Raw genomic sequence first — 19,329 nt, 5'->3', positions numbered from 1 at the left:
GTGTGTGTGTATGTATCCAGTAAAAAGAAACAGTTTGTTTCCACCTACAGAATGGTAAATGGACTTGTTCTTATATGGCGCTTTTCTACTCTTATATGAGCACTCAAAGCGCTTCATACAACTAATTCATTCACCGTTTCCAAGTTGTTAAATGCTTGCTATCTATCATTCAAACTCCGATGGATGCATCGGAGACTAACATGAGGTTAGTATCTTGCCCAAGGATATTTGGCAAGCACACCAGAGGAGTCTGGGATCGAACCAGGAACCTTCCAGTTAGTAGCTGACCTGCGCTACCACCTGAGCTACAGCCAAGAACACTTATTCTCTTCCAGCTCTGTTTGTTTTTACCGATCCTGGGGGAAATATGTAGATATTTATCTGCTAAATGCTCCACCGTGCGCACCGCTGTTTAGCAGAAGTTTCCTGTTGGGATGCAGAGACTCTCCCGTCAGTCACAGTTTACCTGCCGACCTGTTCTCTGCTTTTTCCGTGTGGCAGACAGTCCATGTCTTTTTTTTTTTTTTAACCTGGGCGTTTCCTTTAACTGCCTGATTGGTAGCCAATCGCATTCTCGGCTAACAAAAACATTCTCCTCCTTGCGCATAGCTGTTACAGGTATGTCTCGTTTGATACGCTGTTCCTTTTGTATAAGCCGCCTGTTGTAGAGACTGCCTCCTCTGTGAAGACGCCGGACCGGTATGTAACTTCTGAACTCATCATTTTTGGTTTGAACATCGTTTTATAACTGGCCTAACTGGTGGTCAAACAGCTGTATAGAAATAAACGCGCTCAATATTTGATATCTTTAAAATGCATTTCTTTGCTCTTGCTTGCTTTGGTAAATATTTACAGATGATTTAGGGATGGTCAGCCCTACAAATAATTCATACACTTTATATCTGCTGGACTGTTGGAGTAGACGTTAGTCTGTTGTTACTCTTTGACACGGTAACAGTCCAACCAGTTTATCCTGTGGCACACCTGCGCCTGAGACCTCTACCAGGAACCAGGATTTCGTCGGATCCGGGTAACTTCGAAATTTTCGGCTAAAGTGTTTCATTTCTTGCCGCGGTCCATCCCACAGTATCTTATGCACATTAAAGATCAACAGGCATGAAGTCACCGCCCACTGTTCTGTCAGTTCTCCGAAAAAACCCCATCACAATTCCTGGAAAAACCCTCCAGCTCTTTGTGCAGACAGAAGGAGCGTCTGAAGTTTTTCCACTAGCGTGAAAATACTTTGCGTTTTCCAGGGGGTTAATATGAAATTCTTAGAGGCAACGTTATCATCTGAGTAACAATTTTATATTTTTAAATAAGCAGCACAGCACCCATTTTTACTTTCTGGCCTACATACTAGAGAGTATTCAGGGAATTTAAAATAGAAAGTAGCTCGTCCACAGAAGGACTGGTAGCTCCCCTTACGATAAGGGTTCAGATCACGCGAACAGGTGTGAAATGTGTGTGTTTAGTTAGTTAGTTAGTTTGCTTGTTTTAATCAATTTTAAATCATGCTTTTTATTTGTTTTTGTTTCTAATGTCTCTGTAAAGCACTTTGAATCACCTTGTTGTTGAATTGTGCTATACAAATAAACTTGCCTTGCCTTGCCTTACATACAGGGCTGAACTGGTAATCTGTCATTTGCCTGATATGCTGATACACTTGTTTCCCCACGATTCAACACATACTTCCACCAACAGAGCAAGAAAAAGACGGAAAGTGTAATTAGAGAGAATAAAGCATTAAGTGACTATTAGTTAATTAGGTTTAACTATTTTTTCTTTTGTTTTTCAGGGAATAAAACATTTAATTGACATCAGTCCTGTTTCTTTCTGTCTAATCGAGCCAGGTTTTCGAAGTAGAATTTGAATATTATATGACAGGTTTTTTTTAATTCTATTTCAATTTTTTGCTTGTACTATTCAGCTTTACCACTGCTTTGTGGAACTGTACAAATATTTACACTGTGTGCTGCTTTGAATGAGCACAGTGGGCCGCCTGGACCAAAAATGCTGATGATTTTTGTTTTTTTGTCCCAGTGCAGATCTGCTAGTAATGATCCTAAATATTACTGGGGGTGTCTGCTACTGACTCTGTGTGTGTGTGTGTGTGTGTGTGTGTGTGTGTGTGTGTGTGTGTGTGTGTGTGTGTGTGTGTGTGTGTGTGTTTTATGCAGGTTTGAATTGCACTGCTATACAGCCAGTAATTTAAAAATTCTTCTTATGTAATTCTTAAGATTCTTGTTATGATAAATGCCTCAGGAGGGTTTTTTTTTTTAAATCATCTTCATATGGGTACTGAGAGGAAACACCCATAATGGTGTGGCACGTGGAAACCAAGTAAACTGGTTTCCAACACAAATGATTGCTTACTTACTCAAGAGAGAATGCTTGCCCTCAGGATTAATGATGGAGGTGAACATTGTCTTCCACTGGAAGATATTATAATGCAAGAAGAAACTAAAAGGAAAAAAGCAAGGCTCTCGATGAAGTATCAGACACCGGCTAAGGAGATGAGGAAGAGGGCATCCGCTTCCAATAATCACTCTATCAAATGTGAGCTCTCAAGAGTTAAATTAATGAGCCAATACTACACATCAAATGCGAACAGGATTATAGTTGCAACAACGTGATCTGCTTCACTGAAATGTGGCTAAACTGTAATCAGACTTTGGAACTGTGTGCATTTAATCTGAGCTGTCAGAGATGAAATATAAACAGGAAAGTCAGCAACGAGCAGACCTGTACAAAAAATCTTCAGACAGTGGATTTAGACAGCTTGCAGTCATGGTGGTGTATGCCTCAGGTCCCTACAGTAAGTTCATATATTGGACACATACAATTCTGTGCAGGCACAATCAACTGATCACCCAGGATTTTTTTTTTTTGAGACTTCAACATACTGTTTATACTTTCTGATCTTACAACAATATGTTGACTGTCCAACTCGTTCTACAAGGATTCTTGGCTGATATTATGGCAACATTTAAAACAGTTATAATGTGGTATGCAACCCACATTTGTTAGTCTGGAGCCTCTCGAGCGTGTGTTCTTTCATCATTGTTATTTTGTTTATGTAAAGGACATGTAGCTACATGATACAGCATACTAAATAATAAGATACAATAGTTCTATTGATGTTTTTCATATGCATGTTTTTGTAAGAATGTGGGATAATAACTACCAGTATTTTATTATGACTTAATTTGTGATTTGGTGAAGTTAAGACAATGATCCACTATTTTAGAATATAAAGTAATTCAATTCTAATCAATTCCAATTCCATTCTTAGGCTGCTGGCCCAGATAAGCATAAGAAAATGGATGGAGGAATGTAAACACCTGATGCATAGTTGTGTAGTTTTTGTAAGCGAGTAGTAGGCTACATAAGAACAGCGGCAGTTCCAGAGGTCATGTCTGAACACGAAAAAGGAATTGTCAAGCTAAAACCTGTCAAATGAATCCAGGACCCTGTACACAGTTCAACAAAGCCAGGGTATTTTTTCCTTTATCTGCATCACCCTAACATGCAGGTAACATCTGACCAATCACACTGACTGATGTACCAGCAGTTACTGGATGAGTAAGGATGGAAGAGTAAACTATAATTATAGAAATAATACAAAGATGTTACACGCATAATACAGAATGAATGCAACACAGCTGCTCCAGTTAAATTAATGAGGTTTCAACAGTTACCCACAACACTGAATTTAAACGCTTTGATCTATAAGACCGTGAAAGAGCTACTATATCATACTATATTTAAAAAAACTGTTGCTTGGAGTTCACAGAAAACAAACTAAAGTGGCCGCTAACAATTTCCTACTAATCCTCACGGAAAACTACTGGAGAACTTTAAATGCTGTCTGCACAAACAGCTCCGAGGGATCTTCCAGGAATAGTGATGTTTTGTTTTGTTTTTTCAAAGAACTGACAGGAGAGTGGGCGGTGATTTCACGCCTGTTGATCTCTAGTGTGCACACCTGCCTAACATCAGTGCTGTGCTGATTGGTCCAACAAACTGGATTCAACAGTGCGCGGGACTCCAGCAGCTGTGCTATAAAACAGGTGGATCTGGTTGGGATTAAGTTACCTAAAACACTTCTATAATGCATGTAAGAAGCCTTTTCAAAAAAAAGAACTGAGAAGGACGCAGGTGAGGTGAGAGAAGGCGGAGAAGGATCTGCCTCCTGTTGCTGCTGCAGAGAGATGCACAGAGACAGAGATGGCCACTGGCTTAGATACGAACTCTGGTCGGAGAATCGGAGCGTCTAAAGTGCGGTCAGTGATGTCAGGCAGGACGGTCGCTCTCCTTTTCTTCTCTCCTGTCATTGGGCACTCTGAAGACCGTGCAATATTAAATAAACATTGCCTTATAAAATAAACATACAAATAATCTCACACAGTCAATAGGCAAAGGCAAAAAAGTAATAAATAAAATTATATACTAAATCTAAACTAAGGCATCAAAATTGAGCTTCACTCTGCCTCTGAGGTTTACTGGTCTATTGGTTTGTGAAAAAAGTGTTTCTTTTAAATATTAATATAATTGAATTAACACAGTATTTTATTTTATTTCTTTTAATCTGAAAAATGTTAAGATTCACCAGTTTGCTGCAGAAATCGCCTTCATGTGAAATGGGATGGCAGCATTTGATTAACTTCAGCAGGCTTAAACATGGTATCAGACTAAGTTGACAGTTTATCTGTATATTTTAATACAACATCTGATTACTGCTGATTTTGTTTTCTGTGTAAAACAAACAGTGGTGGATGGAGCAGCTACAAATTTTGCTTTTCTTCACGTTGGAGTCTGTTGATTAGGGGCTCTGATGAAGGGCTCCCTGTAACTTGTTCCCCAGTAATGGTTTAAAGGATGATCGCAAGAACAGCAGTGCTATATTCTGTCTCGTTTTGCATAGTGCATTAAATGTTAATGGACTCGTCACTGCCCCCAAATGCAGAAGAGCAGTCAGTACCGACAGGAAGTTGATTAAGAAAAAATGCAATTGCAACCAATTTAGATAAGTTCAAAAACATTTTGAAAATAGAGAGAGTAAGCCCCTCAGGAGAACATTGTAACAGAAATACAAGAAACTTCTAACACAGGTTAGGCAAAGAACAATACCAAAGAACTAGAAATCACCAAAATCTAACTGAAACAAAACATTCACATAATTAAAAACATAAGCACTCGGTCACGAGACTCAGGACAAAGACTATAAACCCCTCAGCTGTATGCAAACACAGGAAACACAGCTGCTGATAAAAGACAGACGGGCGTGGTGTGGTTTCCATATGCTGTATGTATGTGTGTGCGTGTGTGTTTGTGTGTGTGTGTGGTTGAGAACTTCCTGCTGCTTAGACAGTTTGTCTTTGCAGAAGTCAGTGTCAGTGTGTTTGCTGGCAGATTAGCCGCTTCTTTCATTTTTCATTCTGCTGTTTTAGCCACACTCGTGAGTATTATTTTAAAATTTTTCGTTTTACTACTTTTATAAAGTGAATACGTATCTGCATTAGTTAGAATTACTCGCTTTTAAAATCAGTAACAGCGTTTTTGCTTTCATTATACGGGGAATCAAAATGAAACCTGAGTACTGCTGTTTGTGCCGCTGTAATGCTCGAACACCCACAGTGTCTGTGACTGAACAAAGAGCTGAAGATGTTACATCCTGCCAGTTAATTAATGTGCATTCAGGGAATCCCTCAGTTAAAAAGTTTTTATTCAAGTGAAATAAAAGGCACTAAATAACTTTTAAGTATTTGATCTTACTCATAAGATATCCATTATTTGAAAGTAGTATGAGCTGCACTTCTGAAAGTGTTTAGAGTAGTTCAGAATACTGCATATGCATTATTGATACGAAACTATTTCTGTCATTCAAAACCATTAAAATGTTCCACGCTGCATAAGCAATATTTTTACTTTTGCTACATTGAGCTAACTCGAGCCGGGCCTTTCAGTGTGAGGTTTGAATGTTCTCCATTTGCCTTTGAGTGTGACTTGTAGTTAAAAGCACTTTGAGAGATCAGTAACACTAGTAAGGTGAAAAAAGCAATACATCAAAGTAACAACATTATAGTTGCACCCATGAGCTAATAAATAATGTACAGAAAGACCAACTAGAATCCATTTATTCTGAGCAGGACCCAACCACACACGACCTCCTCACACTGCTTTGAAGGCCCAGACTAGTTTGGAATAAGTGATTTTATGTTTTAGTTAATGTTGTAGTTTGAAAACGGTAGTTCAGATGAAGTTTTTTAGATATAGCAGTGAGAATACAGTTTAACAGTCATCACATATTATATAATAATAATAGGCTTTCATGTTTTAGCTACATTGGACACGATACTGTGTGATAGTAGAATTTCTTTTTCAAAAACAAGTGTAAAACCTAAAAATATATTATCCCTGCTCTCTGAATTTAATTACTTTTAAAAATGTTACTGTAATGAGAAACCGCATTAGAGGAACTGGAGTGCCAGGAACTTCTCCATTTTCAATTCCAAATGTTGCTCCTGTGCTGTTAAGTAGAGGCCTTCACCTGGGAAGTTGTAGCTTGAAAGTCATCAGTGACTTATTTTAGTATATTCATGATGCAAAATAACCAACCACAGTTTTTTCAGTGTTTAAGTTTTAGTTTCTCTTTCTTCCCTTTGCTTTGGTTTCTTCTTTTTTCTGCCACGCTTCTCCATTTTCTTCCTCTGTTTTGATTCAGCAGACGTTTGAACAATACGTCACACACTGTGTGTTGGTCGTCTAAAACAGAGTTGATCTCTTGCAGAATCAAGTCAGAATGAAGATAGCAGCCTTTAATGGCAAGAACCTGGGACATAAGAAAGTCCATGACAAGTCTGTCGTCAAACACCTCACCAAGGTGATAATAATTTTACCTTTACAACAGAAAGCTTTAAATACAACATCAATGACAAAATGTGTAACACTTAAATGATGTGTTTCCTCCAGATCATATCTCGGTACAGTGTGATTGTCCTGCTGGAGGTGGTGGATAAGAGCGGCAAAGCCATGGAAACGTTACTTCAAGAACTCAACAAAACTGAGTGAGTTCCCTGCAGTGATAGTGTGTGTATTTAATTATTTTATTTACAACATTTTTATGTAGAAAACTGCATGTTTAAGTTGCTTCTGTTTTCCTCAGCACTAACAGAAAACGCCCCTACAAAAAAACTGCCAGCAAACAACTGGGACGAGACACCTACAAGGAGCAGTATGTCTGTTTCTACAGGTGTGTGAGTCTAAGTTCACTCGAATACAACATCTCAGTGGTTATTAATCAGACTTTAATTTGTGAGATTCATGGCCAGACACACTGATGTCTGACTATTTGTGTTTATCTCTCAGACCAGATGAAGTGACGCTGAAGGACTCACACCAGTATGAAGATAATCAGGCTGGAGATGAAGATGCCTTTGCCAGAGAGCCCTTCATCCTGCGGTTTGATTGTCCAACTACAGGTTTGTGCTTTTGTAACACACGATACTTTACCACTACTGAATGTAGAGAAAGTTAGGATCTTAGGCTTATGGCCTCTAGGAATCGACTAAGGAGCGAATGACACACAGCTAAAAGAACAGTCAACATTTATTCAAAACAAAACCAAAAACAGTCATTCAACAGTTCACAACAGTTCCAATTGTCCATATTTGTCAGTCTGTGTATTCAGTTTTAGAGTTCAGAGTTCAGTGTTCAGAGTTCTTTTCAGTCTTTTCAGTTCAGGTGTGTGAGTGTGTGTGTATAGTGTTAATGTTAGTAGTACTACCCGGGTAGTGTATTGTTCTGAGATCTCATAAGCTTATCTGTCAAGAAGTAACGCAGTTGTCACTTCTAAGTAGGCTGGAAATCTTTCCTGCATCGCAGCTGGGGATCCGGAATCCTGGCTCGCAACTTTAGACTCCAACAAAAAAACCAACCTGCACAGGGCAGTGAACATATTTTACATGAATATCATATAACAACTTAATCAACACTAGTGACCAAATGTCTCTCACTCTTTGTATAAAACGACTTAATGCAATCAATAATAAAATTAATCAAAGAACCTTAAAACAATTTCCACATCATACAAATTTAACTCAAATCTCATATTTTGTGAACAGCAGTCACATCAATCCAATGAATTGAGAGAATGTACATTACTGATGCACGAGGAAAGTGCAAAACGTGGTCGCAGTACTATTTAGCCATAGACTGCTCATATTTATCATCTCATTACAATAAATAAAACTTACCTACTAGCTTCCAAAGAAATATTTCCGATTGGCTTAAAACATTCACAAGTGAAGAAATAAAAAGATAATACAGCACTTAAAAGGAACACATGAAATTTACATTATACTGAGCTAACGATTAGCTTGCTATGCTAGCGCAGTTAGTCAACTCACCGGAAATGAACAAAAAACACAAAAACAGAGGTACATCAGCATCAACAAAAAGTGTCCGCGTTTCCCAACAAGCGGAAAAGTAAAATCCAATTTGTGTCTTCACACACAATCCTTGTTCAAGAAAAAGGTTAAGGAAAAACTCTGTGAGTAGCTCCGACCAGCATACGTAGCCTTAGCGCTATTCTCCTTCTCTATAGTTCTCAACTCAAGTTCACAAGCACTAAACAATCTCATAGTGCCACCTACTGACATTCTTGGGGAACAGCAGTTCATTTTCATGAGGCAGATTTTAGGTGGGTTACACTTTTTACTGTGTTTGAGTAACGCTTTAAGTTACAAAACAAAACAAGTGGAAGTGCCAAACACCCTGAGATCTGTGTATTGGCTCAGCAAAGGGGAAAGAATCACAGCTCACAATCATTTCTAATTTTCTTAGTGTATTTGCTGTGATCAGCTGACCTGCTGCTCTTTGTGGATTTACAGAACTGAATTCAATAAGATGTACACAGTTTGACAAGCTATAATGGCTGATGTCTATCCCCTGCATTGACACTACACTGTTTATTATCAGAATCAGAATGGGTTTATTGCCAGATGTTGAGGTTTACAACATTAGGAAATTGCTGCGGTGCTTCAGTGCAGACAATAAGAATTAAAGTGCTATGTAGAAAGAAAGATATGTGCATGAGATATACATGAGATATATACATGAGAATAAGAATTATGAGTGCTACGTAGAAAGATATATACATGAGTGCAGGTGGTGATCAGTGCCAAACATGAAATGATGCAGTGACACAGCGTAGGGTCATGTGTTAGTGGCGGGGACAATCATGTGGTTATTGTTCATGTGTCCAACAGCAGAGGGGAAGAAACTGTTCTTGTGGCGAGAGGTTCTGGTGCGAATGGACCGGAGCCTCCTGCCTGAGGGGAGCAGGTCAAACAGACTGTGTCCAGGGTGAGAAGGGTCAGCTGAGATCCGGGCTGCACGCCGCAGTGTCCTGGAGGTGTACAGGTCCTGCAGAGATGGGAGTCTGCAGCCAATCACCTTCTCAGCAGAGCGCACAACACGCTGCAGTCTCTGTTTGTCCCTGACAGTGGCTCCAGCGTACCACACGGTGATGGAGGAGGTGAGGATGGACTCGATGATTGCAGTGTAGAATTGCATCATCGTCCGTGTTGGCAGGTTGAATTTCTTCAGCTGCCTCAGGAAGTACATCCTCTGCTGGGCTTTCTTGATGACGGAGGTGATGGTGGGTATAAAGCTGGTATAAAGTCAGAATTTAGTGAATGGATCTAAACATCATCAGTTTAAGTTTCACCTAAATCTGACCACGAGCACTACAGTCACTGTGCACCAGTCCAACACAGAGCTTTGCTGTGAATCCACATTAACTCAACCTAACCTTATTATCCTGGACAAAGCTGCTGTTACGACCCGGCCTCGGGGCGACGTTCCATCTAAGCTGCACGCGTGCGCAATCGTTGCGCACAAAAAAATCTAACCGGAACTAAAATGTAAATAAATAAGTTAAAATTCATGTTGTTTCGCAGTGTGAGTCAGTGAGTGACCGGTGACTGCTCCATGATGCGATTCACGTTCGTATATACGCAGCTAATCAACCTCGACAGGCTATGACAGCGTCCTTGTGTGCCGACACCGCTGTTTTAGTTGGCAAAGCGGCTGATGTGGAGTGAAGCCACGTTAATGACAACGTGTACAACCATTGGAGATGTGAGCAGGACAGACGGAACAACTGACGGGAAAAGTGTGGACTTTATACCAGTTTTTAAATTGTGTTGATAGGCCACGTAAGACCAGAGCTATGATAAAAATATCTGCAATGTTTGGTTTTCTTCCTGAATACTATCGTTGTTCATTTTTACTGTGGGAAGAAACGGTAAAATCAGCGTTTTATACGTTTTAGGGGGGGGGGGTTAAAAGGGAGAGTGCAATTTTACTTAGTCCAAGTACAAAACATAAAGCTGATGTAACGCACATAGGTTTATAGCTATTGCTACTTTTCACCAATCGTCCCTTAGTTTTAGGAGTCACAGCGGTGTTTTGAGATGTGAGAGATTCGCGACGTTTTGTGTTTGGAGTCTAAAGTTAGTGTGTTGTCTTGTGTAGTTAGTGTGAGTGTAGTCAATAGTTTTGTTGTGTGTCAGAACAATGAGGCGACTGCTGAATGTTACAGGTGTTACAGCAGTGATACATCTGCTGTTGTCAGGCCTGCAGGTATCAGGCTATTGTTCTCCTTTATCTCATAGTGGACAAATTATTTTTTGGAGCGGCACAAATAATCTGTGTGGCATCAGATTTGATGCAGAACAGCTGATTGTTCTGTAAATAGTTTGAAATGTTTATTTAAAACTGCCTTGGCTGCATTATTAGGTAAACAGCTGAAAAAAACTTTGTTGTTTGCAAAACTCAGTAACTTTTAAGTAACTATATAAATAATTGCCCAGCATTGGTCATTATTTACTGTATTTTGCAGACAGAGAGTTACAGGACTCTCTCCTAGACCACAGACTCATAATACAAGTCAGCGCTTTATAAAAAAAACTATTTTACTTTTACTTTATTTTTACTTCCAATGGTGTTAACATACTACACAGGTCGTGAACAAGATTCTTTCACATTTTCATTGTAAGTGGGCTAAAACAGTTAATTAAAAGTAATCTAACATAAATGCAAACGCTGTAATTTGATTATTTTAATAAACATGTCATACAGAAATGAAAGAGAACATTTTGTTCATTTGTTTGTTTCTACACGAGCTTTGTGTGATTTGTAAGTATCTGAGGCTGAGACCACAGAACTGTAAAACATGATTGTTGTGTAATCATGTTTTACACAACAATCATTGTGTATTATGTAATTTAATTATCCATAAAATCGTCACATTCTCTGTAAGAACTATTGAACAGCGTATATTTTAAAGGCTTTAAAACCAAGTAAGTAGAACTTGCTCATAGGGGGTCATATGATTGTTGGGTTTTTCTCTGTATCTACAATATAAAGCGCCTTGAGGCGACTTTTGTTGTGATTTGGTGCCATATGAATAAAATTGAATTGAATTGAAACATCGCTAATGTCACAAAACTTTGCCGACATGTGGCCAACAGTAATGTTTTAATGTTCTTCATTATTAAACATTTGCACATAAATAAGTTACATAATATTCAGTACTTACATTTGAAAGTTTACTCCTTGGCTGCCCCGCTTCCGCCGTTTTTTTTGGCAAAATTATCCACACCCACCGCCGCACTAGGAAGTCTGGGATATGTTGGGCCATGAAGGATACGCCGACCCATCCTTAAAATTCAGGGAAATGAAGGACACATTTGAGGCTGCATTTTGAGCAGCCTTTGAATTGGGACAGCCTTCGTCGCGTTGATGTGACGTAATCGGCCTTAAAATGCGGCCTTTAAGGCTGCAGACCCTGAATTGGGATACAGCCAAAAACACACACACCAATGGGAGGAGCCACACATCAAAACAGGTGGCATGCGATCACAAACCACAACATTTCTTGGAATCAAAGCACTACCTAATATTTTCATGTAACATTTGAATAACACAATATTAGTATAGCTTAGTTTGTTTTGCTGGATGTTTCCCAGTATCAAAATACACTAATCCAATATTTGATTAAAATGATATTACATGGGGCGACCGTGGCTCAGGGGGTTGGGAAGCGTATCTGTAACCGGAAGGTCGCCGGTTCCATCCCCAGGCTCTCTGTCCTGGTCGTTGTGTCCTTGGGCAAGACACTTTACCCTACTTGCCTACTGGTGTTGGCCAGAGGGGCCGATGGCGCGATATGGCAGCCTCGCTTCTGTCAGTCTGCCCCAGGGCAGCTGTGGCTACAACCGTAGCTGCCTCCACCAGTGTGTGAATGTGAGAGTGAATGAATAGTGGCGTTGTAAAGCGCTTTGGGTGCCTTGAAAAGCGCTATATAAATCCAATCCATTATTATTATTATTACACGCAAGCTTTAAATTTGCAGTTTATCAAGCACCACTGAACATCATTACCTTTAAATCTAAGCTCTCTTCTTCCTCTCCTGTCTTGTCTTTCTTACCTTTCTCCATCTCTGAGTGAAGTTAGCTCTCTTTCTTTTCTCTCCCTTTGAAACAGAGCTGCTGGATCTTTAACTAGCGACACAGTGCACACAAACAGTTTGTGTACGTGCTGATGTGTTGAGCAGATAGAAGCGCTGCATTTAAAATTACCTGCCACTAGGGCTGCCACAAACGATTATTTTGATAGTCGACTAGTCACCGATTATTTTTGCGATTAGTCGACTAATCAGATCATCATCCATTGGACGTAAAACGTACAGCTTATTGCACCAGCAGCATCTGCTCTTATATAACTATCATTAGCTTACAGCTTGAAGTGTTTCAGGTATGTGCTAACTAAAAATAAAGACAAGATGATAGTTTATTAAAGTTTAATGAAATCTGCAGATTGTTTCGGTGAAGTTTAATAAACTCCTTGCTATCTAAAATATAACAGGACACCGGAGTAAATTCTCGAGAATCTCACACTTCTGATAATCAGCTGTCTGCTTGATGTTTGTTCAGCTGTGTAAAAACTATAACTTTATTTAGTGCCCAATAAACACAGGTTATACCCTGTATTAGCCATTTCTGTCCTTTAGATTCTTACTTCATATTTTTCACACTAACAACCTTGGCAGTATAGTCAAACAGAGGGAGCCTGTTACCTGAGCCTGACAGTGATGCCTGATAGTGTAGCACTCCACCTTCTCATCTAAATATAAAAAACTGTATTTCAGTTATGGACGATCTGGTCCTGATCCCAGTCCACACAAAGCCAGAGGACTCTCTGAAGGAGCTGGACGAGCTGCATGATGTAGTTGAAGACATCAGGAAGAAATGGAAAACTGATGTAAGTTTTATGTTTTGATTAAAAAATTCAGACCAATTCAGTTGTATTTGTATAGAGCCAATTCAACACAACAGTTGTTTCAAGGGGCGTTATAGTAAATTAAAAAAAAATGCATGATGACCCACTCCACCCTGCCTTTCCCCCAGCCTGCTTGTGTCACAGTTTGTTTCTGCAATAAAGAGAGGGTTTGGCTTATTTCAAATAAGCAACACTGCACCTGGTCAGGTGTTGCTAGTGATTATACTGACTACATACCTTATAGCAAGGTTAAGTTCTTGACTATGCGGCCTGGTGTGTGACACGTATGACCATGAAATTACCTGGGATTTGTTGCCTTTTAGAATATTTGTAGAATATAGCTGAATATTTTCTCTTACAGCAGAAATCTTCAAGCTGAAATACTACAATATCTTTCTAAAACTAAACAATTACTTTTAGTTTCTAAACCTAACCAAGCAGCGAATAAACAACAAACTGTGAACTAAGCTCCAAAACAGGACACAGATCAAACTCCCTTCATTCAGAATCTTAATAAATAACTTTATCTGACCTTTGTTTTAAAGCAGATCCTGAATATCTCACCTTGTTAATCCATATAGTGACTCAGATTATAATATATTTTTAACTACTTGATTTTGTCATCCTTTAGACAGACCGATAAGGAAGGAAGTCTTCAAGCTGCTTTGCTCATTAACAAATGAAAAGAAAACTTTAAAAACACAAGTGCATAAATCTTTGTATCCTACAGTGAAGTGATGCTCAATAAATGACAGCTCTTCACGGGATCGCATAATAATGAATATATCCTACCATATAAATCTCTGTGCTGTTATTTAAAGAATACATTAATACCATTAGACATTAGAGTGTCACATACTGGCTGTAACAAACATCTGTCATTGTACTAAGTGAGTTCTGCTCTCTTTTGGCATTTTTTGGCAGAATATAATGCTTTTGGGGGACTTTAATGCTGATGGACGATATCTCTCCAAGAAGAAGAAGGAAAAGATTCGCATCTGCTCTTCTTCCTACAACTGGCTCATTGATGACAATGTCGACACCACAGCTAGCAACAAAAATGATAACACCTACGACAGGTGACACACATATAGCACTTTCTATGCCCGAGTTTAAAAAACTTTTTATATAATCACTATATAATGGCACGACCTTTTGGGATATTTCTAATTTCTATTTCTTTGCTTCTGGTGTTTTGAAAAATTGTGCATAATGACCAAAAGGAAATAAGAGTTAGTTGTTATTTGTTTGTTAGAGTTTGTCTGTTTTGTCTGTATTGGGAACGTGCACATGAGGCTGGATGACTCACGAATTCTGATTAAATCTACCTGTGTGTACATTAAATTTGTGTGAAAAAAGTGCAGGAATTCAGGAAATAAATCAGTATAGCTGTAGTGGAGGCATGTAGTCCCAGACTCTTAATGTTTTAAAGATTTTTTTCTCAGAGTGCCTCTCACATAAGAAATAATATTGGCATCAGTGACTTTCAATTTGAGACAGAAAATGGAGAAATAAAACTATTGGCGCTTCACGCTATAAAGTAGACAGACAGAAATGAAGTTCTTAACTGTTTAAAAGAAATGCGTCTCCTCTTTGTCAAACAGAATTGTTGTGTATGGACAGACCATGCTGAACGCCATCGTACCCAACTCGGCCAAGTCCTTCAACTTCCAGCAGGAGTTTGACCTGACCGATGAGGAGGTGAGTTTTTTCTAAGCTCAAGATACAAATGATTTGACAGGTTTTAGCATTTTAAAGGACACCATAAGTGTTGTCATTCAACTTTTTAAGGCCCTGGGCATCAGTGACCATTACCCTGTGGAGGTGGAGCTGAAGACCAAAGATGCGTCTGGGGAAGGACAATCTAAGAAAAAAGGTTATTTTTTCATCTCTGACTCTTACTTTATTTATATTTGACAGCAGGAATGGAGATTGATAAGAATTTAGTGATTCTGATGCCATTATTGATATCATTGAGTTCTCATTGGCTCCGCTTTAAGGGTCACCACCGTCTCTAAAGGAATATATTTGTGCAAATTAATTACACGCTGTGTGGTCAAAGGTTACATGCTGACCTCAATGCTATGATCAGCATTGAGGTCATAACTCAAAAGAGTAACATATTACACATATTACACAGAACACTCTTATTAAAAGTAATGCAGTACATTACTACCATTACTTCCAGGAGAAACTAAGTACTTATACTACACATTACATTTCTTTTTTCTATAAAATTACCTTAAACAAAATGTCTCATAAATACCACATACAGTGGGATGCAAAAGTTTGGCAACCTTGTTAATAGTCATTATTTTCCTGTGTAAATCGTTGGTTGTTACAATAAAAAATGTCAGTTAAATATATCATATAGGAGACACACAGTGATATTTGAGAAGTGGTAAGCTCAATGTAACAGGATAAACCCGAGGCTACAATCCCACGAACCAGCATGAATCCCTATCCTAATGAGGACACACATACAGTGCTGGTATTTGCTTTTTAGGTATGAACACAAAGCCTGCAACACAAAGCAAAGATGAAAACCAGACCAAAGACACTTTAAAACAATCGCCACGTGAGTCTACTGTAGGAACATGAACCAGGAGAAGTGGAAGCTACATCCTGACTACTCATCACTGCTTTTGTTACCTGTGGCAGATCAGGGACTGGCTATTGGGCTGGGATCGGCATTCAGTCAGCTTTAACATCACTCTATTGAACACTTTTTATGATTTTCAAACTCACCCCAACCGCTCGCAGCAGATGGCCCCGCCCCTCCCTGAGCCTGGTTCTGCTGGAGGTTTCTTCCTGTTAAAAGGAAGTTTTTCCTTCCCACTTTCGCCAAAGTGCTTGCTCATAGGGGGTCATATGATTGTTGGGTTTTTCTCTGTATGTACCCTACAGGGTCTACCTTACAATATAAAGCACCTTGAAGTGACTGTTGTTGTGATTTGACCCTGTATAAATAAAACTGAATTAAGGAAATATATTTCTAAAGGTGCTATTGACATAAAATTCTCACCAGATGTCAGTAACAGCCCATCCAATGCACACATTCAATGAAATCAAAGTATACATGTCCATAATTTATGTCTAAAATGACACGGGGAAAATGTTTTCAACATGCTCACTGAATTTTATTTCATGCTTTGAACAAAACCCTTTGTTGGTGATAACGGCATCAAGATGCCTACTGCACGGAGAAACTAGTCACATGCATTGGGTGCCGGTGTGATTTTGTCCCATTCTTTCAGACACCCAGTCTTCAAATCCTGAACTGGAACCTTCAGTGGTTTAGAAATTCTTCGGTAACCAGTGTTATCAGTATGTTTTGCAACAACAAGGCTGCAAAGGTGTAGAGTTTGCTCATTGGCTTCATCCTTCATGAGATGTTTCCTGTGTGACACCTTAGTAATGAAACATGGTTCTATAAGCCATTAGTTGAGACTAAACCAGCTGATTTTAATTTGCACTAAATGGCTTTTTTTTTTTCATTCCTGTCCCGTTTGGCGCTGCAGTAATCAGAATTATTGTCTGAAGGCCAATTAAAATGCAAAACAAGTGGATCATTGTGGCTTTGCCATACTGGTCCACTTGATTGAGCTTTATTATTTATTTATTTTTTTACTTTTACAACTTATTACAATTGGAACAGACAGGGCTAGGGGATAGAAAAGGGAAAGATGTAGACAAGTTCAAGAAAAGGGGAGGGAAAGAAAAACAGCAGGGAAGAAGGACAGTAAGAAAACTAAAAGCGTCTTTTTGCCTGTTCCTTTGTTCATGTGTTCAATACCTTTTCGTTTGTCATTTCTCTTTATTACACATAACTTTAATGGGTTGTTACTGACATCTGGTGAGAATTTCATGACAACAGCACGTTTAGAAATATATTAACTTAGAAAATTGTTGACATGTGCAGTACTTATTTTACCCATTGTATTTCCTCTTTCTAATATTAACAACAGGACGACAGGAGCAAAAAAGAAAGCAAGGACAAGCATCCAACATGCCAACCAAGAGAGGACGTCGGGCTGTTTAGTGTTAAACTTTAACAATCTTGCTATTAATTTTTAAAATTTGGGTTACTCCAGTTAATTTTTAAACTCAGTTTTTCTTCAGATTTAACAGAAAACCACATCAGGTGGTTCAACGTGATAAAAAAATAACTCTGTTTGTCTTCTTTACTGAATTTACTGTGGAAAAGACAAATGAGTGTAAAGATATTAGTACTACATGGAAATTAGGTTAGACTATGTAAGAAATAATTGTTGTTTTATTATATGTTTTCCAGACACCTTCCATGGTAAACATGAACTTATTTTGGTTTCTCTTGGTCACTGTATAGATAGCATACCCCACAGGGTCTACCTTGGGCTATTTTGCTATTTAGAGTGGGAACGTATGTATAAATATTTTACTTCTGAGCTAAGGGCATTAGCAGGAAATAAAATGTATTAACATTTTTAATAATGGAAATGACCATAAATTGTTGAAGAGCATGCTGATAAGTGAATAAATGTTTTGTTTGGGAAAATATTTGCAGATTCATTTCAGCTGTTAAATTGAGAATCTGCCTGAATAACCAGGAATGGAGGGATTGAAGCATATTTTGTTCCACCAGTTGAATAATGATGGACTGTTTTTTTCATATTTGATGCAATTAAATGACTGTTTACATTAAACCTGTCATGGTGAATTGGATTAAAGGACTCAGGTGCGAGACTCCTTGCAGAATGACAGTGGATTTATTTACAGTGAAAAGGTGAGTTAACAGTTCGAGTCTATAATCCAAAAAGGGCAGTGCAGTGATACGGCGACCTCTCCTCACGGTGACAGTGCAGTAATAATCCACAACAACTCCTGGTGCCGGTGTTGACCGGCTCCTCCTCCAATCCCTGAACCCTGGAGGCAGATGAGAAAAAACACACGCTCAATAACGAAAACGTCCTCTCCTTCACAAACCGGGTATGCTAATCATGACTACGCTACCCGGTTTAGTTCAACGTTCCAGCGTTGGTTGTGACTCAACCGCCCCGTTAAAAAGGTCTGCGCTGGCAAGGTAATTCTGCACAGGTGCGATGATTCTAGCTCAGGACACTCCCCTCCGGTCAACTGCCGTTCCGTGCCACGGCTTCCGGAAGTACATGTTCCAGCAGAAAAACACATGCACAGGATGGAGAGGAGAACACGACACAGTACACACAAACACCACAACAAATTGGCAAGACGATCAGTGAGGACCGTCTAGCCATGACAAAACCAATTCTTGCTGTTTTTAGTTTTTACAATAACCATGGGCAGGCTGGGGTACTCGAGAAAACAGATGTATGAGTGCCACTTATGACTAGTCCTTTATTTGTAAATCGACTGTACTTGAATAATTGAGTTTCTACTGAAGTTTAAGAATACCCACATATTTTGTGAGGGATTATTCTGACGGGTCACCATAGCAGGTAGATCAGCATGTTTGATTTGGTTCTATTTTAGTGTTTGTTTTTTGTTTTTTAAATTTAAGCGTTAACTGTATTGACAGAAATACACTTCCGTATGATTATATGTTTTGTGAAATTACAATACTCACACTACCTATCCATATCACAACATTTTATATGAGTACCACACATTGCTGTGGCCAAACAGAAGCCAGGAAGAAATCAAGTGTCATGAGTCACTTTGTTGCCATTGTTGCTGCACAGTCTTCCCTTGAAAATATGACAGGAAGGAAACAGTGTAATGTCACAGTGTTTGCCAAAATGATTCTTGAGGACGTTGTTGAGGAAGGTAGTGTGTGTGAAGCTTTGATTTTTATACATGAAAAAAATTTGGTCTCACACGCAAACATTGTTTTCCATCCTCTTTACTCTCTTTGTAGCTTAGTGTTTGTATGTTGGTTGTATTTTGTTTTCATGTCTCAAGGAACCTTTTAACTTAACGATCGTTGCTCAAGAGTTGGGAGTTCGCCTTGTAATCGGAAGG

General features: G+C 38.9%; 1 protein-coding gene across 2 annotated transcripts; it reads left to right on the top strand.

The window, feature by feature from the left end:
* Positions 1 to 17: 17 nt before the first annotated feature.
* Positions 18 to 18,035, top strand: LOC308402577 (deoxyribonuclease-1-like). 2 transcript variants are annotated; one of them, XM_080891529.1, is made up of 10 exons: positions 18 to 699; positions 6,794 to 6,886; positions 6,976 to 7,070; positions 7,178 to 7,255; positions 7,372 to 7,484; positions 13,220 to 13,332; positions 14,275 to 14,429; positions 14,955 to 15,051; positions 15,142 to 15,226; positions 17,319 to 18,035. In XM_080891529.1, the coding sequence occupies exons 2-10, from the start codon at positions 6,806 to 6,808 to the stop codon at positions 17,390 to 17,392; spliced, it is 891 nt and encodes a 296-aa protein (XP_080747655.1). In that variant the 5' UTR covers positions 18 to 699; positions 6,794 to 6,805; the 3' UTR covers positions 17,393 to 18,035. The 2 variants fall into 2 exon arrangements, with proteins under 2 accessions (XP_080747655.1, XP_080747654.1); XM_080891528.1 differs by lacking the exon at positions 18 to 699 and adding an exon at positions 5,304 to 5,461.
* The last annotated feature ends 1,294 nt before the right edge of the window (positions 18,036 to 19,329 follow it).

This window comes from Rhamphochromis sp. 'chilingali' (assembly GCF_963969265.1).
Source record: "Rhamphochromis sp. 'chilingali' genome assembly, chromosome: 9".
Lineage (NCBI taxonomy): Eukaryota > Metazoa > Chordata > Actinopteri > Cichliformes > Cichlidae > Rhamphochromis > Rhamphochromis sp. 'chilingali'.
Note: the sequence above shows the minus strand (reverse complement) of the source record. Positions and strands in the feature narration are given on the sequence as shown.

Bases quoted from the DNA above. Each gene is read 5' to 3' on its own strand.
- LOC308402577 (XM_080891528.1), top strand. From the start codon at position 5,315: ATGTGTGTGCGTGTGTGTTTGTGTGTGTGTGTGGTTGAGAACTTCCTG. The intron at 5,462-6,793 runs GTGAGTATTATT...GATCTCTTGCAG, and splicing joins CTGCTGTTTTAGCCACACTC to AATCAAGTCAGAATGAAGAT. The intron at 7,256-7,371 runs GTGTGTGAGTCT...TTTATCTCTCAG, and splicing joins CAGTATGTCTGTTTCTACAG to ACCAGATGAAGTGACGCTGA.